The 23,769-nt window shown below is 48.3% G+C and overlaps 2 protein-coding genes across 7 annotated transcripts in view; both read left to right on the forward strand.

Annotated features, from left to right (window-relative positions):
• Positions 1 to 7,733, forward strand: part of LOC102015939 (apolipoprotein L3-like) — a 12,987-nt gene extending 5,254 nt beyond the window's left edge. For 4 of the 6 annotated variants that reach the window (XM_013511671.1, XM_013511672.1, XM_005379149.1 and 1 more), the window contains 2 exons: positions 2,233 to 2,362; positions 5,414 to 7,733. In XM_013511671.1, coding sequence (XP_013367125.1) covers positions 2,233 to 2,362; positions 5,414 to 6,248 — 965 coding nt within the window. In that variant the 3' untranslated portion in view covers positions 6,249 to 7,733. The remainder of the gene's footprint in view (positions 1 to 2,232; positions 2,363 to 5,413) is intronic. The other 2 variants (XM_005379150.1, XM_005379152.1) reach the window with 1 other exon arrangement.
• Positions 7,734 to 20,498: 12,765 nt separating this feature from the next.
• Positions 20,499 to 23,769, forward strand: part of LOC102006896 (apolipoprotein L2-like) — a 19,119-nt gene continuing 15,848 nt past the window's right edge. The window contains exons 1-4 of the mRNA XM_013511299.1: positions 20,499 to 20,616; positions 21,309 to 21,395; positions 21,623 to 21,684; positions 22,184 to 22,325. Of these exons, the coding sequence (XP_013366753.1) occupies positions 20,499 to 20,616; positions 21,309 to 21,395; positions 21,623 to 21,684; positions 22,184 to 22,325 (409 nt within the window). The remainder of the gene's footprint in view (positions 20,617 to 21,308; positions 21,396 to 21,622; positions 21,685 to 22,183; positions 22,326 to 23,769) is intronic.

Raw genomic sequence — 23,769 nt, forward strand, 5'->3', positions numbered from 1 at the left:
GTGCACAGTCACACGGCCTGTGTCAGGGGGTCTGGTGGCCGTTGTCTCAGCACTGGGCAGGCGGGGCTTGTGCGAAGCGATGAGGAAGTGTCCACTCTGCTGTAGTTTCCCGCTGGACGTGTGCAGGCCCAGGAGGAGTCAGTGCTTTCACAGAGGCAGCCTCTCAGTCCTTGTCCTGAGATCACAAGGGTCAGAGAGGAGAGTCCAGCCCCACCTCATCCCCGCCCACCTGAAGAAGTCCTCGCTGCCAGGCTCAGAGCACAAGGACCCTGTTTGCGGCACAGTTTTACCCAGTAGTGCATAGCTTCAAACATTTATATATTTTTAAAAATCCAGCCGGTAAATTCTAAAGTACATTGCATAAGTCACAGGAAAACTTACACACACAACTTATCTAAGTGTTATAAGAAATTGGCCAGTTAAACTTGGATTTAAATGATGAGCTTTCCTCTTCCTGGCTTTATGCAGGCACTTTACCTGCCTGGATCTCAACTTGTTTATCAAATAAGAATAACGTCTCTCTTGTGCAGACACAGTGCAAACATTTTATTGTCTGTCTCAGTAGCACACAGCAACGTACACTGGTACCCAGTCCCCGCCTGTAATTCCGTTTCCTCCTGTCCTGCACACACACATTTTCTGGGTGACTCAGGCAGTAACTCTGCCCTCTGCTGACCTGAGACCACTTACAGCCTTTACACTGTTTATCGCATTTAAGGCAGTCATTTGTTTCCATGTCAACACATTAATGTATTTGATTATCATGATTAGCAAGTAGTACCACGTGTGCTCTGTGTTTTGTTTCTAAAGGATTGAAAATTCTTTTTAATTGTCTCTATCAAAGTACATAGTGGAAAAAATTTAGAATGTTCTCAACTCAAGGAAATGACAAATGTTTGAGGAAATAATGTAGAACTTTCCTTAAACTATCACACTGTGCTTGATAAATACTATTATTATGTGTTCATTAAAATAAATATTTAAAAAATATTTTTTAAAGATTAAATGTTCTGGATCCCTAAACATATCTAGGTCCCACGGATTAAGAGGCTCTTCTCTCTCCCTTGCTCTCTCTCTGAATATATATATATTTACTCTCTATACTATGTGTAGTATAGCACATACAGTGCTATGTCAGTTCACAAGCTCAGTTCTCTCCCTGGTTCCGGTTGCAAACTGAACTGCCCAAGAGTGGAGTCAAATTTTCGCCATCAAGTCAACATTGAACCTCACCACTGGATTTGATACAGCTCTTGTCCAGCTCAGTTTGATACCAGAATTGCAGAAAATAATGAATTTTGTGGACCGAGGTGGCACTGTATATGTAGTGTCATATAAATAATTTGCAAAAGCAACACACAATCTCACTGTGCTCAACACAACCTAACGTGGATAATTCTATTTCCTTTTAAAAGTGCTGCTCTAAACACAATCAATTAAATTCAGAATGCACTGAGATGTTGAAACCTACATTGGAAGATACAGGCACACACTGTGTGGCACACAGTGGGCACGGAGTAGGTGACCCCATGCGTGGAAGTTTCCTACTCCCCAGGCTGAGGTTCACTTTCCGAGCTCTGTGCTGAAGGCGCTTCCCCGGTGTGTTAGTCCCCTCCTGGGACCGCCACAGGGTCCACAAGCTGGCAGCTTCAACAACAGAAGCCTCTTTTCTACTGGTTCTGGAAGTGAATCCATGCTGAAGGTGGGGCAGGGCTGTTTCCAGTCAGGGCCCTCTTCCTGGTTTGCAGAGGGAGTCTTCTCACTGTGTGTGCACATGGCCTTTCTCTGAGCATGGGGAGAGGGAGAGAAAAGAAGAACCAGGAGAAGATGAAGAGGAAGAGGAAGAAGCAGGAAGAGGTGGAGAATAGGGAGGAGGAGAAGAAGAAAAAAAGAACCAAAGAAGCAGAGAAGGAGGAGGAGGAGGAAGACAAGGAGAAAGAGCAAAGAGATTTGTTCTCATAAGGACACCAGTCCTACGGAGCAGGGCTCTAACTTTACAATCTCATTTGATCTCAGCTACCACACCTCCTTAAAGCCCTATCTCCACATTTGGCCACTGGGGCTGAGGGTTTAACATATGCATTTGGGGGCCACATTTTGGTCCTTAACACTAGTTTCTCCATCTAAAGTGTCTGATGTGACCGCAGCTCCATAATGAATATGAACCACCTGTACTCAAAACCGTTTACACTCTCCTGCTCTGTCATTGACCCTGTTGTTTTCTTCCTCCAGCAGACAGTGACATCTTCGTAGAGGTCATTGCTGAGCATATCCTGCACACACTGAGCACTGAGGACCTGCAGCAACTGCTGACTGAACATGTCACCTGGAAGATATTGATGGAGAAGACTGATTTGACCAGGTCACCTGTATGGGGCGCCCCAGCAATTCTTCCCAGATACAGCTGCTGTCAGGGACAGACACACCTCCTCCAGGCTGGTCCTGCACTTGGCGTTCAGGGTGCCCCTCCACACAGTCCCTGGGAGACATGATCTCCATGTCATTCCCTGGCAGTGAATGGCCTCAGGGTAAAGGGAGAGGGCACCCATACTGGGCATCTCCCTGCTGCCAACTGCATGTTATAAGGGCTCTGCTGCTCCCCTCACCATGTTCTGTCTTAGTTTCTTCATTCATCGAGTTTGTAAGAAAAGTAGGATAAGGCATGGAAGTGCTTAGCATGTGTCTGGCACACAGCAGGGGCTCAAGCGAAGGTAACTCTGACAGGGCAGGAAGGAGAAAGCAGGACCGAGCCTGCTTCTTGCAGATGGGAGCTAAGAAGGACTTGCTTGAGAAAGTCACATAAATGCAGACCTCAGCAGTGTGTTTCCGGTATTCTGGCTGAAGCTACTTAGTTTGCATCTGAGGAATTGTACCAACACAACAGGACACTTGCTTCTGGTATTTATGGAAAACACACTTGTCCTGTGTACTCCAGGCTACCCTTGAACTCCTATATTTACTATGTTGGCTTTGAAACTGCCATCCTCCTGCTTCAGCCTCCTAAGTGTTGGGAGGGCTGTTGCGTACTACCATGCTAGGCCAGGATGCAGAGAGCCCACCGTGGAGTAGGACAGAGCTGGGTGGACCCTGGCTGACCATCAGCAGCAGGGCTGCAGACTGAGGCCTGGGAGACCAGGATTGTGGTGTGTTCAGTGGGAGTAGCAATCCAATCTGATAAGACTGTAGTGAGCTGGGAGTCAGAGGGGGAAGACAGCTTGCCAGAGGCCCACAGCAACCTGTGACAGGGTCAGAGCCAGGGCCCAGGACGGAGCAGACGGGGTCTGGGATGGAGCAGTAATAAGAAGCCTGGGGCTGCCAGGCTGGACAGAGTGAGAGAAAGCGGGTGCTGGAGGCTCCAAGCATGGGGAGTCCTGGCCCAGCAGAGGATGCAATTGGTGAGGGCTTTTTTCCTACCCTTGTTGGGACCCATCCCAGATAGCTCAGAGGACTGTGGTGGTGCGGGGTTGTCTCCTTCAAGAGCTGCTGGTCACCAGGGAGTTCTCTGCTCTCGTTTGGGACTCTCTTCTATTCAGACAGAGTAGCCCTGACCATTGGAAAGGCAGTGGTTTAGTGACAGACTCTGAGGTAGCATGGTTAACAGCCTGCTTGTATAGTTTGTCAGTCTGAGGACACTGACAGTCCACAGCACAGAGGGGACTTTCTCTATTATCCTGTGCAGTTTGAGGGATCTGATGCTGTAGATGCAGAGATGGGTCTCAAGGTCTCCCAATTCACTGCAAAGGACCTTTGCATAAACTCATGAAAAATGTCACTGGCTAAGGTGTCATTTCGGGTCATGACATCACCAGAAAGGCCCTGGTCTTAGGGTCGGGTGTGCATGTGAGCTGCAGGGTAGGTAGAGAGGATGCAGCCAACGTAAAGCAAGGTCTCCCCCTTCCCATTAGTTCTGGCGGCAGCTGGATCCGTCGATCTTCAGCTCAAAGTCCAAAGAGCAGCAGATATTGAAATAGAGCAGGTGGGAGGCCAAATGATGCTTTTGATCTCTTTGGCCTCAGAGGGTTTACTTTTTATATCTTATCACTCAGAGTGAACCACAGTGCAAAGTCCGAAGGCACAGTCTCCCAGACCAGCCTTATCTTTGAAACCCACTGAAAATCTGAGAACTCCCCAAAACCTCATGCGGATGTGACAGTTCACGAGTGGGACTGGGAGAATTGCTACAGATGTTTATCACACACTTACAGTGTATCACGGGAGAAGCCCAGGGTATAACTTGTCATAGAAACTGTTCCAGAGGCCAGAATCTGGCAGGTGTTGAGTATGAAGCTTGGATTTTCCACAGGACACAGTGCGCTCCCAATGTGATGGGCGACATTCACAAGGGGATGCCAGGCTGCCAGGCTCAGCCTGTGAGGGAAACATCACCCTGACGCGTGGCTGAGCAGGCGCTGGATGCACTGGAAAGCCAAGGTCAAAGCCCACTGGAAAAGAGGGTCAGAGGGTCCTAATAATGTTTTAGTCCTGCTTGGTTCTCCAGACTTTAGGGCTGACTTGGAGGTTCCATCTGCTCCTGGAGGTCAATCCTTTTAGTCTGCAGTTTCTCTGGAAGTCAGAAATGATCCCCAAAGCCCTGTCATCCATCATATTGTGAGATGGGCATCCAGTATAGGAAATCCCTGGGACAAGGAGTGTTTTCCATGATAGCTGTTCCCTGATTTTGAAACATTTGCTGATACATTAAGAGATAGCTTGTGAATGTCACTCCAAACAAAACATGGAGCTCGTTTATTTTCTCTACACCTGTGTGCATAGCATGTATGTAATTTCATAGGATTTTTTTCAGCATGATTGTGCTTTGACTGTGACCCATCTCATGGGTCAGGCATGGAACTTTCTACTTGTAGCATCATGTCCATGTCAGTGCTCAAAGAGTCCAGAGTTTGGGTTTTTTCCAATTTATGTTTTTGGAGTGGGACAGCTCAGGCACTGTTGTCCCCAGGCAAACATGGACACTCCAGCAGTCAGGAATACGAGGGCCCTACAGATCACAACCTAGTAGCTGAAGGCAAAGTGCAGGCTTTCCTCTGATTAAAATTAACTGCTCACTATGCATTAAGATTCTCTGAACTAAGGCTCTCCCACCTATTGTTCCAATTCTCTGTGTTCCTCTACAGAGTTTCTGCCGCAAAAATACTTTCCTCATCACAGCATTCACCTTGCATGAGATGGTGCTTTATCAAATACACACCATTAAAGAGCATCTGAAAATGATGTACAGTCATGGGCCCCTTTATGAAACAATGGTATCCAAAAGAAAATTTCTGTGCATCTGTGTAATTCTTTTTCATTTGCCTATAACGAACCTCTGCCATGTATGCAGGATAGATCTTACAGAGCTCATTTGCCAATCAGAGAAACTGCCTTTCTTAACCGCTGACCTTTACTGTTCCAGGGAGGAGGCAGATACTGTGTGTGAGGCTCTGATTGAGAAGCTCCTTCAGGCCAGGAAGAGGTTCTTGAACGAATTTTCTCTCATGAAAAAGGAGCTGGAGGAGAGCATAGCCAAGCTCTATGCCCTCGCAGAGAAGGTTGACAAGGTGCACAAAGACTGCACCATCACCAACGTGGTGGCCGGTTCTGGTGGTGCTCTCTCTGGCATCTTCACCATCCTCGGCTTTCTTCTGGCACCTGTCACAGCAGGTGGCAGTCTGCTGCTGTCGGCGGCTGGGATGGGACTGGGAGCAGCCGCTGCTGTGACTGGTGTTACTGCCTCCATTGTGGATGAAGGAAACAAGTGGTCAGCCCAAGCTGAAGCCAGCCATGTGCTGTCAACCAGCATGGACGCACAGAAGGACATTCTACAAGCTGTGGTTAAGGAAGGGGTCAGAGTTGGTTTTGTAGCCAAGCAGTGTAAGAAAGCCATCAAAGGCACTGATAAAATCATCCATGCCATTAAGGAGGCCAGGTCCAACCCTGCATTACTAGCTAATGCCAAACGCCTCATGAGAACTGGGAAACTCTCAGTCAAAAGTGTTGAGCAGGTACAGAAAAGCCTTGGAGGCACTGTTATGACAATGACCAAAAGTGCCAGGATCAGGGGTGGAGCAGTGAGTGGTGTCTTCTTTCTGTGGGATGTGTACAACATTGTGCAAGACTCGCTGCATTTGAACGAGGGGGCAAAGACAGAATCAGCTGCAGAGATGAGGCAGCAGGCTCAGCATCTGGAGAGGAAGCTGGAGGAGCTCATCCAGATCCATGAGCGTTTGCAGTTGGACCTGACTAAGTGACAGAGGCCCCAAGCAGCACAGAGCTCAGGGCTCAGGTGCATTTCAAGCACATGCACAAAGCCAGGAAGTGCTGCAGAGGGGAAAAGAGGGTGAGATCAAGTCTATGCAACTGGGTGTTCAGGAACTGTGCATTTCTGTGGCTGAGCCCAAGCAGGGAGGGGCTAACGCAGATGAAGTGAATTAAAGAGAAGGCAGGGCCCTGGGGTCTGACATAAGGGAGAAGCAGTGACCAAAGAGGGTGGGAAATAAGAGGAGAGAGTTCTTGTTGTCATAAAGATTCCCTGGTGACCTGGATAGAAGCAGCTGAAGAAAGAAGCAGTGGGAATTTCAGGCAAACAGAAGAGCAGAAGTTGGGAGTGGCACAGTTAGAACTGTTTGGATATGGGATAGGCAACAGGACTCTGCTTCCCACCTTTTGCACAATCTGACACCCAGCAACACCACAATCTACCCTTCCTGGCTTGTGTTTCTTTCTTTCCAGTGTCAATAAATGCTTATCTCAGTCAGGCAGTGAGTTTATGATGATTATGTTGCTGATGACCGTGATGATGATGGTGATGGTGATGGTGTTGATATTTGCGATGTTGTTGGGGGTGCTACTGTGATCATGGTGCTGGTGATGGTGATGCATATGGGGTGTGGTGACAGTAGAGTTGGTGGAGCTCGTCACACCTGGCCAGCTCAGCAGAGTTGAGGAACACACCAGGAAGCTGGCAGTGTGTGGAGAAAAACCAGGGAGGCCTGAAGAGAATCTGCCTCTCTGAATCTCACTGTCCTCATCCCTTGGGGAAGGGATTGCTGGACAAGGGATATCTCAGATGTGTCTCTCCTTCCTGTATTCTATTCTGCCATGAGGCCAAAGAAAAAAACATCCAGGAGTACAGAGTCTAGTCTTTATTGGGAACCAAGAGACAGAATCCTGGTCCAGGGCAGCAGCAAGCCCAGTGCATTCCGCTACTTGGGGCAGAGGGAGGTGCTGACACAATAGTCAGGACAGAAGTAACTTCACCCAAGACCGAATACACCTTGTCTGACCTCAGCCAAACAACACACACGTGAGAAGATACATTCTGGCACCGATATTACTACGATCTGAGAGTAAAGTCTCACAGGCCACTCTAACGGTTATGTGTAGCTATGGTATGCTGGAAAATTGTGGAGGGTAAAGAGGTAAGGGTTACTCAGGAGGAATCACATTCGTTACATGTCAAGATCCCTGTGGTTGGGTCAGGATGGTCCCCATAGTGACACATGAGCCTTCGCTGCCCTGACTGACTGCCTCACCTGTGAACCCCTTCTCTGATTTCCTTTTCTTGTGAACCTTCTCCCAAAAGGTCTCACAGTGTTAGCTAAAAGGCTGTTGACATAGCTCAGGGTGAAGGCCCTGGGTTTAATCTCACTATGGAAAAAATGAGTTGCCCTTATCCTAATTATTCATTTTACGTGATCTTGAAATAATAAACACTATGACCTTATTCATTTTAAGATGTATTGTTTAATGGTTGTTTTTTTCAATTATTGGCTTATAATAAATGACAGTGCAGTTGAATAAAGTCATTTCTAGAAAAATATTGTTCCTCCAGAATAGCAGCTCTTAAACTTATTGAAGGATCAGATATTTCATTTTTTCTTTCTCTTTTTCTAGACATGTCTTGATAGTTCATCACAAAGAGTTTTCATAAAGCAACAATCTATGAAACACATTTAATAGACCCAAATATGTTCTGATAGATTTTAAGAAGCTAAGAGTACTTGAAAGTGTTTTGATATTTTCACTTAGTTTTAAGCAATGTATTTCTGTATTTGTATCACATGCATTTATAAAGTATTCTCTTATTATACTTTCACAACTTATTTCTGGCCATTAGTTGTAGCTTACCCACCAAACATGAGACATGAGATACACATAGTCAATATTTTAGGCTGTTTATTTTCCCTTGAGACATTAATGGTAAGTGAAATAAACCTGTTATGGTTTGTACCTGAATATCCCCCTGAAAGCCTCACGCAGTCATGGGGAACAGGATTTTCTGAGGTAGCTGAATCTAGAGTTTATGATTATTTCCTTGTCTAGTGCTTGGATTGGGGATGTGAGTGCTACACCCACCCGCGGCCAGGTAGCCTGCATACAATATAAGGGAAGGGAAAGAGGCTTAATCTTCCCTTTTTGCTCTTGTTGCTTTTGGTATCTTCCACTGCCATGAATGGTTGCCCCTCTGCCATATCACTCTGCCTTGGTACTAGCTGATTATGGACTGAAACCTTTACAAACTGTCTGACCTAAATACACCTTTCATCCTTTAATTTTGTGTGTAGTGTATTTTGTCTCAGCAATGAGAGAAGAGTAACTAAGACAACACCATGCACACAAGATTAATATCATGTAGTTTCTTTTAATATGGGAAACCCAAAATAAAAATGAAGAGTAAAATAAAAGATAGGTTATAGGAAACAGGGAGGTCTTCATTTTGTGATATCTTGAAATGATGAACAATACAACATATCTTAAACTTTATTCTTTAAAGAGATTTTTCTAAATTATTGGCTTCTGTTAGATGACATTGTAGTTGGTTAAAGTCTTCATCTCTAGAAACATATTTTCCCTCTAGAATAGCTACTCTTAAACTTACTAAATGAGAAGGATCGCAGATTCCTTCATAGCACAGCAAAAATTCTTTCCATAAATCAATAATGTATGAAACATATTTAAGAAACTGAAGCTGGGTGTGCTGGCCCATGCCTGTAATTTCAGCACTTGGGAGGCTGAGACCAGAGGATTGCCATGATTTCGAGGCCAGCCTGGGCTGTGTAGTAAGTCCAGGCCAGTCTGAACTACATAGTAAGACACTGCCTCCAAAAAAAGTTCTGGTAGATTTGAAGAAGCTAAAAGTACTTGAATTTATACTTTAAAATGTTTTGGGACTTTTAACATCATTTCAAACTACTGAAGTGTTTTACTTGTACCACCTATATTCATAACCTTTAATTTTCTTTATACTTAAACAACTTCTTTCAAACAGTCACTCGTAGAATACCCACAAGATTTGTGACATTAGATGCGTATTGTCCGTATCTTAGGTTATCTCTTTTCCCTTGAGAGCATTATGGTAAGTGAAATAAACCAGACACGCAAGTTTAAATAGCACATGGTTTCTTTATATGAGAAACCCAAAATATAATAAAGAGAAATATGAAAGATAGATTGTAGGAAACAGGGAGATAGATCTTTTACAAAAGAGAAGGAGACCAAGAGATGAACGAAGGGAAGAGGGGAGGGGAAGAGGATGAGAAAAGATTGAAAATGTTTTAGGTTTCTGCATCCCCTCTGATGAGGTATACAATCATTGTGCATTGTAAGCGTGTACTAATAAAAATAAACATTGTGAAATATTATTTTCACTGGAGGAAGGAATCTGAAAACTGTTTTACTTAAGGCATAGCAACAATAGATGTCATGCTTCAAACATCAAAATACACTTCTGATTGCTTAGTAATGCAGGGAAAATATATGCTAGCAGAGAGCAACCCTTTCTTTTTCTCTCACAAATCTAATTTAACAGATTTATGGAAGTCTAGCAAGTAAAAAGAAATTTGTGTTTGTTTTTTGAATTATGCTCATTTAAATGTATATTATCTTGGTGCAATGTAAATACACATATAAAAATAACATGTAAGACACATGGGTACACAAACATATATGCATACAAAGATTGTGCAGTTTTAAAGTAGATTTGCTATTTACCATCTCTTAAAGGTTAAAGTATTGATCTGATTCCTTTTTTCATACTCCTAAGCAATTCTTAATGTTAAATTGTACCTCTGCTGGTATTGTCACTCAATATAGTCTGAGGAGGTTCTGAAAAGTGCACACGGGGAATCTCAACTCATTCCAGCAACAGGGTAGGTTCTAGCTTGGTGATTTCCATGAAGGAAAAATAATTTTTAAGACACGTATAAGAGGGGTATAAGAGACGTTTGGGGCAATATGTAAAAGTACCTACTCGGAGGAGAGTGTGGGCCCACAAAAGAGACAGGTGAATGAATCATCAGGGTTGGGGTTATTGTGGGTTTGTAGGAGTTCTCAAGATGCCTGATCTAGGATGTGTATTCCTACTGTCTCTCAAGTTTACCAATCTGGCTGGCTATGTTACTCAAAGCACTGAAGCTGAGCTATGCTGCCCCTTTAAGAGTGTGCCTTTATGAGCACGGGGACTGGAGGAGGGAGCCGACTCACAGGCAAAACGATGGCCCCAGAATCAGTGACAGGCAAAGGCCCAGAACCCAGTTTACAGGCTTATTGCCTTACAGACGTTTTCTGCATGAGTTCCCTGGAAGCGAGGTAGGTGGGGCAGTGTGTGACCCTGAATGCGCAGAGGATAAAGAAGATTACACAGAGCTGAGATGATGTTCAGTCACCAAGAACCAGGAGGGGCTACTTCTTGGGCAATAGAGAGCCTCAGGGAAACAGCAAGCAACTGAGACCTCTCTGGCTCTTTATTTGTAACTCAAGGACAGGAGAGCACAGAGATACAAGAAAAGCATTTTGCAACTCTCTCAGTTACTTTCTTCTACTTGCTGAGACAAAAGACCGGACACTCAAAGTTAAAAGGGAAAAGGTTTATTTAGCTCACAGCTCATAGAGGTTTCAGGCCATACTCCTCTGGCTCCAAGGCACAGCGGCAACCCTTGGTGACAGTGGAAGACAGCAAAAGCAACCAGGGAGAAAGACACAAGCCTCTTCCTGTCCTTTACATCGTATCCAGTGTCCCAGGATTAGATGGTGCCAATGCAGTCAGTGCACTGATCAAGCAATCACTCACCCTTAATCCCAGCATGCTTGATCCCAGCATTGCACCACAAATCCCTCACACACTCTGGATTCAGCCCTCTGAAAAAACCCTATGACTGAGTGAGGCTTTGTGAAGACATGTACATACAACCCATACCATTCTTCTCCTGGGTCCCAAAGACTCATTCACATCCCTTTATGCAAAAAGACATTTAGTCCATGTCCAAGAATTGCCAGAGTCCTAACAGCTTCAGCGTTGCTGAAAAGTTGAAGTCAAAAGGCTCCTCTGAGATTTAAGGCAAATGCTTAGCTGTGAGCCCTTGTACAAATGAAAAGAAAGTCAAACACTTCCAAAATTCAATGGCCCAAAATAGACATTTCCAATAGAAAAGTTACAAATAGGGGAATAGAAAGGAATGGAATCAAAGGAAATCCAAAATCCAGCAGGACAGACATGAAGTTCTGTAGTTCCACTTGCAGCATCTGAGGCAATCTGTAGCAGGCTGTGAACTCCAAAGAGCCTGGGTAGCTCTGCACCTAAGGCACTTCCAGTGGTTCTGGCTCCCATTTCTTCTCTCTTGGTCCTGACCTGCTCTCTCCTTGTGGTTTTCCTCACATGAGCCATGTTCCTTGTTTATCTAAACTTCTGGGATCTCCACTGCACCTTTGGCTTCACCCTCACAGCTTCATGCACTGTCCTCTCAGTGGCAAACTGCCTGGCCTTCCAGGACTTCTGAAATCTGTGTGGAAGCCTTCTTAACCCCCTAACTCTTGCATTCTGCATGCATCTAAAACCAGAACCACATGGATAATACCAGGGTCTGCTGCCAGCTGGAACAGTAGCTAGGCTTCCCTCTCTCCTGGCTTTACAGACTGAGTACCTGGATTTCTGAGCACTCTGAATCCAATTCTGAGGAACAGATTTTCTAGGCCCCTGCCATTCTGGAACATGGTGCTTTTTGGCTTTCTTCTCAAAGCAGTCTTGCACTTTTGCAACTCTGAGGCAAGATAAATAAAAACTTTCCCTTCAGTGGCCCCTGGATAAAATGATTGTCTGGTGGGAAGAGGGGAAGATGACAGCCAAGGTGGTAGAATCCCTCACAGCCACTCTTGGGGAGCAGCAAGGTCCGTGTGGATGAGAAAGGTAAATCTTCAGATGAACTGGACCAAAGTCCTGCCATTGTGATCAGGAACACTGACATGTGCACCTTGGTTGATGGAAATTAGACCGCCTTGGAGCACCAGCAGTGCCTCCAAGACTGGATGTCCACATTTCAGCTGGCATACAGTCTGGAATTGAGCTTTGGCAAAATCACCAAACAGGAGGTCAAAGACTTTTTTTCCAGTGGGCTTCTGATCACAGGAGGGAAGTGACTGAGGAGTTTGTGGTCAGGAAGCTGGACTGCAGGAAGAGACCCAGCCCTTCCTGGGAAGGAGAGGCTAGCACACCAGTAGAAAAGGGTGGCTTCTAGGTGGAGACAGCTCTTTCTTTAAGCTAGACAGGCCTCCTGATCCCTTGTGATCACCAGATTCTGGAAGCACCTGGCCAGAGGCCTGAATCTGTGCTGCTACTGTCTGGATTTGCTTGCATACCTGCTATCCAAAGGAAAAGTCCATAAAATGGAAATATGAATTTATTCACAGTTTGGCCAAATTGTGAAGGCAAGCCACCCACGTTCCTCTAAGGCACAGAAGCGGCCTAACATATAAGTGGAGTAGAAGAAAATCCAGGAAATATGCAGTGTTAGGTCTGCTAGACTTTGTTCTGCCAGTAGGCCCAGAAAAAAGGTGATTGTTGATTCTATTGAAACTTCCTTGGTACCAGAGCCAGGAGCCACGCTGTCCCTCTCTGCATGAAGAAGTGGATACAACATTTAGCTTTAAAAATCACAATTTTCAAATCTCAGTTTCAGCTCCTTACTTTTAAGCATACAACAGTGGAACCCTAGGATTCTTATGTGTTTGGAAACTGTCCACCAGGCCGTGGTTTGGGCTCTTTCTCTGGCCACACTACTATAGTCACCAAGGATCCCAAGGTCCAGTGGAACAGACAGGGTGAGTGACACCCATGAGCCATGTCAGGCATTTTGTCTCATCCTGACCTCCTTTCCATCAAGGACTCTGAGTCTGTCCTCCCACTCAAGTTTCAGATTCGGGTGACAAGCTGGGAGGAGACAGCAGGGTGACATGTGTCTGGCCTTTGCTCACTGCATTTGGGATTTGACACAGCAAGTTGACTGTCACTGATTATCCTTCTGGGAATCAATCTCTGCATGTGAAGCTTCCCTGAGCCCTGATCCTGTGCCTGCCATAGGGAAATATACAAGGACCTTTGCCTGACACAAGGACCCCACTTCCTTGGAAGAACAGAGGAAATAAGACACAGTGTCAATTACCAGTGAGTGAGTGAGTGGGTGGGAAGAACATCCATTGGAAAGATGAAGATAAAAGGAGGTCAAAGTCCATGTAAACTAAGATTCTAACAAGAAGCCTGTGACATCTTCTAGGGGAAAACTAAAGTGGGAGCTTAAACAGTGATTCAGTTGCACAGTGCCTGACTCAGGGACCACATTTGCTTGAAAGAACAGAGGAAAGTAGACCCAGTCTAAAAGGAAAAGCACCAGTCAGTGAGTGAGTGGGAAGAACATCCATTGGCAAGGTGAAAGTAAAAAGAGGTCAAGGTCCTTGTAAATTGTGTATCATTCTTCATTGCAGAGTAGTACTCTGTTGTGTAAAAATAACACACTCAGAAGTGTTGTTAGCCCTCCACGCCCACTCCTGCCTGGAAACAGCTGTTCCCTCCTGCTCCTTTGCCTATTGGTGGCAATCACATGTGGTGACCTCACACCTCTGTCCCATCACCCCAACTCCCCAGGGCTCTGAGAGGTCCAGAAGGAGCAGAATAGGCTCCACCTGTGTGTAGAGCACAGAATGCAGGGAGAGGGAGGACCTCCTCTCCCCCTCTTGGCAGCATCTCTGTCTCTGCCCCTCCTGATTCCAAGATGTCTCAAGTGCAATGCCACCGCCCCTCTTGTTCTGAGGAGTACCCTTCCTGTACCCGTCCAGGCTGTCGGGCGGAGCAGACAGGGTGTCAGGCATCCTGGAAAGGCCAGCAGCCTTCTGGTGGCTTCTCCTAATACTCTTGGGGACCAAATATATTTAATGGTTAAGGGACTTGTCCCAGATCTCGCAGCCAGAGCATCAGAGAGGACTGGTGGCCTCCACTCGACCCTGTGCCTCCCGAAGGCAGCTTATGTGTACTGTGGACTCAGTACAGTTTAAAATCTGCCACCTGCACGATTTTTATGAAATAAAAAAAAAAAAAAAGGTTTTCCTTTTCTCCCCTTGTAATAAATGACACAATTCTGAGTGTATCGCTGCCTTTCCTTTGGAACCACGTTTAGAGAGAGTAGCTTGTCCCACACTGGTCTGCACTGGTTGCTGAATTTATTTGTATTCCTAACTGTTTTGTATATGCTGCATTTAAACTTACTTATGGCAAGGAGGTGTTTTATTTAAAAGGAAACAAACTCTCAACACATCATGAAGCTACACACAAGCTACATATGCCTAAAAAGCCCTGAATTCAGGTCCCAGTTGCTGTCACAAGGAGTGAATGCAACTCCGACCCACCCTTTTTATATAATAAAGTGCCTTAGCATGTGTTGCAGCTGTCACCACTACAGCAAGCTGGTTTCCAGGTGTTTTCCACTGAGCGTCACAATAAAGAGAACCACGTGTTGTGAGCCGCGTCCGTGGTGTCCGTCTGTGGAAAAGTGGCAGGCGGGGGCTGCTCAGTGAGTCTGTCCTCACCTGTCCAGACCTTTGAATTGGGCGGGCTTTGAGTCACCACAGCGACATCCTCAGTACCAGTCCCAGGAGGAGCTGTGGACTCACGTGCCTGAGTGGTTCACCTGGATGCGCCGTCTCTGTCTGCTACCACAAGGTTCATCTTTCTCTACCCTGGGAGGAGAAGATGACAAGTGTGGAGGTTGGGTAGGAAGGCTGCGCCCATGTGGAGGTAGAAGCAGGAGAGGAAGGCAGGAAGCAGGACTCCTGGGAGGAGGGAGCGCACAGCCATCAACATAGGGGTTGCTCATGCCCAGTGCTTACAAGTGGGGGAAGAAAGAGCTTCAGTGACTCAGAAAGTAGATAATGAATAAGGATCCATAATGCTAGGCAAAGAGACACACAATAAGAAAGAAGTCAGCAGAGACAGCAGGCAGACCGATCAGCATTAATAGCATCTACGTCTAATCCCACAGTGGAGCGAATGAGGCCGTGCTGGGAGTACCCCTTATCACATGCTAAATTACACAATCTTCTTGCCCATGTTTCCATGGTCATCTTCTTTGCTTCCTTAATTACTTGCTCATTCTTAAACTGGTAGCAAACGATTTTCTTTATTTTAGTTTTACCCTGCATTTTGACTCTCTAATGAGGGGACTGTCCATGCATTGCTTTTCTCTTAAATTTTCTCTTCTTATCCTTAGCTGTTTACTTTTTAACTATGAAGATGCCTTTTGTATGAGAGTTAGCTTGATGTAGCCAATGCTTCTCAGAGTGGAGACCCCGGCCCAGCAGTGGCAGCAACACCTGAGAAGGTGTTGAAACACATATCTTCGTGCCCTCTGCAGTCCTGACTTAAAAACTTTGGGCTCAGGGCATTCAAATGTGCACACTCAAGTATTCAAAATGACCATGTGTGTTCAAGCCCACAGCCATGATAAAAGGCTCCATTTCTGTTCTGCCAGCATTCCTGTTCTCTCACCTTTTTATATCTCGGCCCCTACTCAGGTGAGGCTTCATTCTTGGCTTCCAGGACTTCTACTGGACCAGCAGCGGGTGGGCAGGGCCCAGGTGCCTGACCCATCCTCCATGAAGACCTGGGGCTTCATGGCTGGAAGTGCAGGGGCTACAGACCAAAGTCCCTTACAGGTGAACGATCCTTGCTTCCTCCATTCTTCAGAGTGTGCTGGGCAGAGCCCCCAAATGCTGCCACCTTCCTGGGCATTTGCTCCTGACTCATGCTCATGGGTCCTCCACTGCTTCTGTTACTCAACTTTCTGTTCTTTTGGTGGACTACTTGAGGCTGGTAACACATGTTCATTTCACTTGAAATTATGGAAGCTGAGAGTCCACACAGCATGGTGCAGGCTCTGCTGAGGCCCCTGTGTCTGCTTCACATGACAGATAGCAGCATGAGTGATTGGGAGAGAGAGAGACCACCTGAAAACGCAGGAGGACAGCAGCCTGGACAACATAGCGAGTCCCTGTTTGAAAATAAAAAATAAATACATACATATAGATACTGATCTCAACACAAAAACATTAAGATTATGGGTTTGATTCTGACATCATTACACTTGGGTCTAAACTTTCCTGAAATTGATACCTGTGAGCCAAGCTGGATTTTCCCATCTGAGGAAAGACAACTAGGACTGTTGGGCACATGAGGCTGGTGGTCTGGCTCTTGATGGCCAGGACTAGTGGTGGCCCCTTCCACTCTGCATCCAGTCATCAGGGATTGTGGGCATGGATCGCATTCTCTCCCTGTCATGGTTTAAGTATGCAGTGTCCACCAGAGACTCCCTCATTGAAGGTTTCAACACCAAAGCAACGGCTCTCAGAGGTGGAGCCAGAAGACATACCAGGTCGCGGATGCAATTGATGGGGTCATAGAGGAATGGCCATTTGAATGGAAGTGGCCACTGGGTGCTCCTTTCAAGGTGTATCCTGCTCCACGCGCTTCTCCTCTCTTGGCTGTTTCTTGCTTTCTGCTTCTCGGCTGAGGAGTTAGAAGCTGTTGTCCATGCACTCTGCCATGGTATTGCTGCCTTGGAGCCAGCCAACTATGGATGGAAACCTCGTAAACTCTGAGCCAAATCAAGTGTTCCCCATTTAAGCTGTTTTTGTCACACAGTCATGAAAGTGATGAAGTGTCAAGCAATGATAAAAGTGATGAAAGTGTAACAAATACATTCACACTGCCAGCCCTGGGCTTGGCAGTCCTAGAAAGCTGGTCTCTCCCGGTAACTTGGTGATCTTTTCAGAGGTCCCGTGTCACATGGCAAGGACTCCCTCCATGAGGGAAGGACAGAGGGTGATTTCACAGGAGCCACACAATTCATTTTTAAATATCAAAGTTATCATTGAAGGGATGCAGACTACAGTTTTGCAAGTTGCAAAGAGTTTTAAGGATGGTGGCAACAAGGGTACTGCTATGTGAATGCAAGGAAAGCTGTTGAATAACACACTTCAAAATGACTAAGATGGTACCCTTATGTTAGGTATATATTACCCATCCCTTCCATGGTCCCTAGAGAAAGGAGGAACAGATGAGGTGCCTGTCCTGGACCACCCAACACTGTGTGCAGCTGGTTGAGTGAAGCCCCCCTCTCCAGGGCTGGGCAGGGTGAGAGGAGCGGGTCCCTGGGTGCCATGGCTGTGGACCCTCCCCCTTCCATGGGGGATGTGGCGCTCTTTGCCAGGTGTCTCCAGAGTAGTGTCAGGGCCGCTTTCCCACTGCATCAGGATCCCCATCTCAGGGGGCAGAGGCTGCTTGGAGAGCTGAGTTTTTCCAGGTCCCCAACTGTGGAGCTGCAGCCATACCTGGTGACTTTTCCTTTATTTTTTTATTTTTTATTTTTTATTTTTTTGGTTTTTCTCCGGTACCGGGAACCGAACTCATGACCTTGCGCTTGCCAGGCAGGAGCTTTTGCCGCTGAGCTAAATCCCCAGCCCCGACTTTTCCTTTAATGTCAGCAAGCAGCTGAGTTGAGGTGTTTTGTAGCAGATGTTAGGATCTGCAGTGGAACAGTCTCTGCTCATCCTAGGAGACAGGAGACCTGTTTGTCCCCGGAGCTGAGTCTGGACCTCATTTTCAAGGTTCTACCATGACAACATGCTCTACCTGTCAAAGATGGCCTAGTCCACTGTCCTTGCTGATGAGGGGATCCACACAGTGGAACTAGAGCTCCTGTGGATCTAGAACAGGTCCTGCACCTCACTGTGTGTTTGTGTGGATGTTAAGCTAAAGACACGCTAGCGAAACGGAGGAATCAGGGGAAGGGAGGTTACAGAAAACAGTGACAAATGAAACAAAAAGCCCTTAGACAAAGAATGGTGGCCACACATGTCAAATGTACCAAGGTCAAATAGGTTGAGTTTTGGCTCCTCTTCTGAGTTTCCCATTGAAATCCAGACTTTCTCTTTACCTCAGTTTCCTCACTTGCAGAATCAGACCCCATCCATATGTACAGTTATCATCACCCTATTTTACACACAGAGGAAAAATGAAGCATTTCAGGGAATTATAATGTCAGTGCAATCAAAGAGCAGTAAAAGCCGTGCAGGCTTTATTGTGTGGTCACACAATGACCTTCCTTCATGGCCAGAGTGTCAGGGTGAGGCCTCATCGACATTTGCCCACTGCAGGACAGGCCCAGGCTGACTTGTGGGGTCCGGCCCCCTCCCAGCTCTCCCAGCGTCTTCTACCCGGGGTGAAGCAGAAAATTCCCCCTGAAACTCAGCTGTGCGACTCACTAGGCTGGATGTGCAGCGGTCCTGGCCCAAAACATGCTGAAGTGCTCCTCTGCCCCAGGCCTCTAATGCCTACTGAGCTAGCTGATTTTCTACCCTGCCTATTCTTATTTATCTCTGAAGACTGGATGCCTGAGGGCCACAGTTCATTCCTTAGCTGGAATTGGTGGCACCTGAGGTGGCTGTGAGTGTGACCACCCGGCAACCTCTCCCCTCATTCTAATCCCACTCGTATGCTGAGCATCTCCCCCTCCCAGGGAGATGACTGTGGACAGTGGCCATGGAGATGGCTTGAAAGAACAATTAACAAAGTGAAAAGAGGTGGTGCCCAAGTTCCAGGAAGATCTCAGCCCATCCCAGAAAAGAAGGTAATGATTTCCCTCTCCCCCTCCTCATTTTCTACACCTCACACTTCTGACTTCCCACCCCTAGCAGGTTGAGAAGATGGCTTTGGAGTCTGTCTCCCACTTCTCAGGCAGGAATAAAAGCCTCTTTCATTGCTCAGCAGGTCCTTGGCCTTCGTGTTGGTTCTGAGAGGGAGAAAGGACGGGGTTTGGGGTTAAACACTGGGACTAGGTTGGAGGAGAGCATCGGGCAGTGGAGTCTTGGCAGAGATACAGAGGGACTCAGGGGAAGCTGCGCATGACAGCTCCAAGGGTGAGGAGGTGCTCTGGAGGAAGACCCCGCACAAGTAAAAGTCTAGGAGCCCCATGTGGCCTGCAGTACAGCACTTGCTCAGTATTGGCAAGGCCCTTGTTCCATCCCCCGCGCTGCCCTCCCCCACTGCACAGACAGGATATCCATAGCAGGCATCCACTAAGCAGGCAGCATAGTTCATTGGGTGTTGGAGCCACTCCGATGCCGTGCCAGGGTGTGCTGGGAGCTGGTGTGTGTGGTGAGTGAGGTGGGGTACCATCCCTAGGGGCACAGGACATGGTGACTAGAGGGTCCCCCCATCTGTCAGTAGCTGATCATTCTTCCCCCAACCAATGTGGGCTGGCTTAGAGCACCTGGCATGTGAGGCTGAGCTGGCTCCTCTCTGTGGGTCAGCAGGAGGGTGGGGTGAGGGTGGTGCCCAGCAGGAGAAATGTGGAGCGGGGTGATTATGAGCTGCTCAGTTTGTGAGTTTCAGTTTCCCTATTGGGAGCCTGGGTCTCTGCCGGGAAGACATCTCTGCTCAGTACCCAGTCTGTAGCTGACAACAAGATCCGCAAAGCTCAGCACAGCTGGGGTGAGTCCCAACACGGACAGAGGTGGATTCTTTGGCAAGTTGGGGAAGCCAGAACAGCATTGGTGTCCCCAGGTCACAGATGAGCTCTGAGAGCTAGGGAATAGGCCCCAGATCACACAATTCAACAGCAATAGAGGCTGGATTTGTACCCAGGTTTGTGTCTGACTATTCCCCTCCCAAGGACCTTAAACGGAAGAGAGGAGAAGATCACACAGATGGGTCACAAAGCGTCCCTGGGCTCACTCAGGTGGACTGAGAAACAGCCAGATGACCCTGAGAAGAGGCGGATGTGGAAGTGGCCAGAGCTTTTGAAAATTTGGAGGAACCAAAGTTGGAGGAGGCCAGAGAACCCAGAGCCCTCCTGGCCTTGTGGCTTGGTCACCCTGAGGCTGGGACTATTGCAGAGGCGTGTGAGGACAAAGGGCTTCTTTTCAGATAGAAGGAGCCCAGTAGTTATCTAACCCACACTGTTTCTGGGCACTTTCTCTGTGCCAGGGCCTAGGGGTAACTGAAGCCCTGGGAGGGAACTGAGCTGCCTGGAACCCAGGGAAGGTGGTTGAGCTGGTAGAGGGCAACAGGGGCCCTGGCTTGGGTGAACACATTGTGCTGGGTGTCCAGACAGAAGGACCCAGGAGTGTCCTCCTTCCAGGGGAGCCCTGGAAAGCTTGGTGCAGCCAGCAGGGAGGAGATGGGCCTGGCATGGAGAGGAGGTGGGGCAGGTGTCCAGGGGAGGGCACAGCCCAGCACAGGTCTCCAGTCCGATGTGCAGATCATTGTCCAGGAAGGGCCTGGATCGAAGGTGCACGGTGGGTAGGGAGAGGTGAGGACGGAGGAGCTGCAGCAGGCAGCAGGGCCTGGGTGCCGGGTTCAGGGCTTGAACTTGACCTTAGCAGCTCATGAAGGATCCCTTAGCAGGCGTGTGCTGTCGTAACCCTTGGAAGGAAACCATATCGACCAGTGAGAGGAAGAGTCTATGCTCTGTTCACTTGCTTTGGAGAACCCGAACACAGCTGATGGGGTAGGGAGGGCTCCTTGCTGGGCTGAGGCTGTGGCCAGGACAGAGCCAGGCAGGCGCCATCCTGGCTTCTTCCCAGGCACTGCCTTTCACTTCCATTAACAGCCTTTGAGAGAACTGAGAAGTTGGCAGTCTCAGCCACAGTGCCTTGCACACTGTGTCCCTCCCAGGCATCTGGCTGAGGCTCCAAACAAGAGTGAGGGCCCGACTGAGAGTGAGAAGGAAGGATGAGACCCAGGGTGCAGACTCACTGACGATGTGTGGCGTCCCCAAGACCCCAGGTCTTCCTGCCTCACCCGTCCTCTGTCTCAGCTCATAGACCCAGCATCAGGAGACCTTCACATGCAGGGTGTCTGTGTCAGGGAGGATTGGACACAGGAAGAAGGTGAAAGGGGCAACCGGCTGTCCTGGCACTCCCATCCCTTAGAGGCACAAGACCTGAGAATTCCCTCAGCCAACTTTCTCTTGTGCCTTATTCATCAGATATGGGTCAGACAGTCACCACTAACAAGGAGGAGTCCCAGAAATCAGACAGCTGTCTGTCCTGCGGCCAAGACCAGGAGCTGCCAGGTGAGAGGGGAAGAGGGTCTCTTTGTACTTGGTGGCCAGGCATCCAGTGGGCATGGGAGCCTTGTACTGAGACAATGTCACAGAGCAAAGAGCTGGAACCAGATGTGACCAGACCTGCTGCATCCTAGTCAGAGGAAAGGACTTGCTGGGAGCTGTCCCCACCCTGGGTGGGCCTGACAGGGACACATCGCACCCGCATGGCTTATTCTTTCCTTCTCACGTGGCAGAAGTCATCTGTGTCTCTGAAGGCCGTGTCCCCCAGCCCAGGGACCTGCTGGTCACTCCCATGGTCAGTGGAACAGGTGGACTTCACTTCATATCTTGAGGGAGGCGGGGTGTGATTTCACAGCCCTCAGGCAGGGGCACTAGAAACAGCCCCTTGTGGATGGTCTCAGGTTGGGTGGGTGGAGGAGGCTCTGCACTGTGGCTGTGGAAAGTGAGGGGTGCCTCTACCTATGGGCATCTCAGCAACCCTATCTGTGGGGGGCAGGGACCAGAACCAGGTAAAGCTGTCCTTGATAACAAAATAACAGTCATTCTTTGGAGCCAAGAAAGAACGCGTCTGTGGATATAACAAAAACCCTGAGCCCAGGTCATTTAAAAACTTGGGAATTATTTAGCTCATGGAAGCCGGGAATTCTAAGAGCATGGAGGCATCATCTCCTAGACCTCAGAGAAGACCGTACTGAGGCACCTTAAGATGGTGGAGAGTGTCACCAAATGAGGGTACATCATGGAGTCAAAGCTTACACAAGGAGAATGCTCTGCACCATTGTTCTTATGAAAAGGATGAAAAGCACTGTGAGATGCAATATGTAGGGCAGGCAGCAGAGAGCAGTGGGCAGCTGCAGCAGTACAGAAGCAAGGAAGGAAAGACCTCAGACACCTCAGGACACAGGGGAGTTTACGAAGACAGGGCCATGGGCACAGGTACCAGATATGGATTTGGAATGAGAAGCGTGCAGGGAAGGAGGCTGCACATTGCAGACCCTTGATAAACACCAACCAGCATCATTAGTGAACATGGGTGTTCTCGGCTAGGTTCTTAGCGCAACATGGTTTCTCATCTGTCCCCTATGTGTGGGGTCCACAGGTTCTACAAAGCTGTGTCCTCACCCCATTGCCCCCCCTGTTTCCTCATAAGACCTGGAGCCTCTGCCTGGCATGGGTGAAGACACAGGGACCTAGAGCAGGATGCCTGCCTTCCATTAAATAGCAGCCCAGAGCCTGGGGGACAGAGCACACCCAGGCGACAGCTGTTTTGACCTTCCCTGCTATCGTGGAGGGAAGCCTAGGAGACGCGGACCCTAGCCCCCGGCTCTTGCCACTTTTGCCGCATTTGGCTCCCATTCCAGTTCATGATCTCTTTCCTCCTCCCCTCCAGCCTGGACACCCAGGTGAGCTGGAAGGAAAACTCTCAGAGGCAACGCTGCTGACATCATGGCTACTGCTGCTAACGAGTCTGGTGCCCCCTCTCCAGGTACTCAACTTCCTCTTCTCTGGGGGTTCCTCTCTTCCTCTCCAACAGAGGGGATCTTTGGCTAAGAGCCATTATGCAGAATAATTGGGGATGGAAAAGGGGACCCCCTGAGGGCCTTATAGGCCTTCTGATCAGACCCTGGGGTTTCCCTTCAGAGTCCTCTCCTCCGGATAGAGCCCAGGTGCTCACTTCCTCCCCAGCCCTCCACCTAATCAGGACCACAGATGAGCACAACATTGTCTTGGGGAGGCCCCTCCCCTGTCCCAGGCACTGACCCTGGGGCACTGCCCACGAGGAGGCAGCTCCCTCCAGCCCTGCTCTGTGGGGCCCAACTGCTCTTCGTGGCTCAGGAGAAAGAGCGACCCAGAGTTCCCCTGCACTGGAGCCCAGGCTGACCTTTGCCACCTCACCTCTGGGAGAATTGAGCCCATCCCCTCCCTGTCACCAGAGAACAGTGTCTCACAGGGTACTGTGAGTGTCAGGTATAGGAAAGGGAACCCCCTGAGTGTGGTCTCTTCCCTCCGGGAAACCTATTAGGTTCTTTCCTCCCGCCATGCCCTGCTTCATCCATGGAGCTGTGTCTGTCCCCTGCCCTGCCCTGCCATGACAGGCACCTGCTCACCAGGTGCAACTGCTTCCACACTGAGCTGCTCCCACTGAGCTCTCACAAAAGGAAAATCTAAGGTGAAAGGAAACAAGCTCCTCCCCAAAGAGCTCCTCCTTCCCTCAGTTCTGTTTTCTTCCCTCCACTCCACACCTTCAACCGAGTCCCTGCTCACTATTCCAGTCCTGCTTGAAAACTGTGCCGTCAGGAGCCATGGCGAAGGACAAGGGAGGGGGAAGACTGGACCTGAGCAGGGCTGCGGCTGCTGGGCTCCCGATGAACCTTCCTTG

Source organism: Chinchilla lanigera, unplaced genomic scaffold (assembly GCF_000276665.1).
Source record: "Chinchilla lanigera isolate Chin_1 unplaced genomic scaffold, ChiLan1.0 scaffold00012, whole genome shotgun sequence".
In the NCBI taxonomy this organism is placed as follows: domain Eukaryota; kingdom Metazoa; phylum Chordata; class Mammalia; order Rodentia; family Chinchillidae; genus Chinchilla; species Chinchilla lanigera.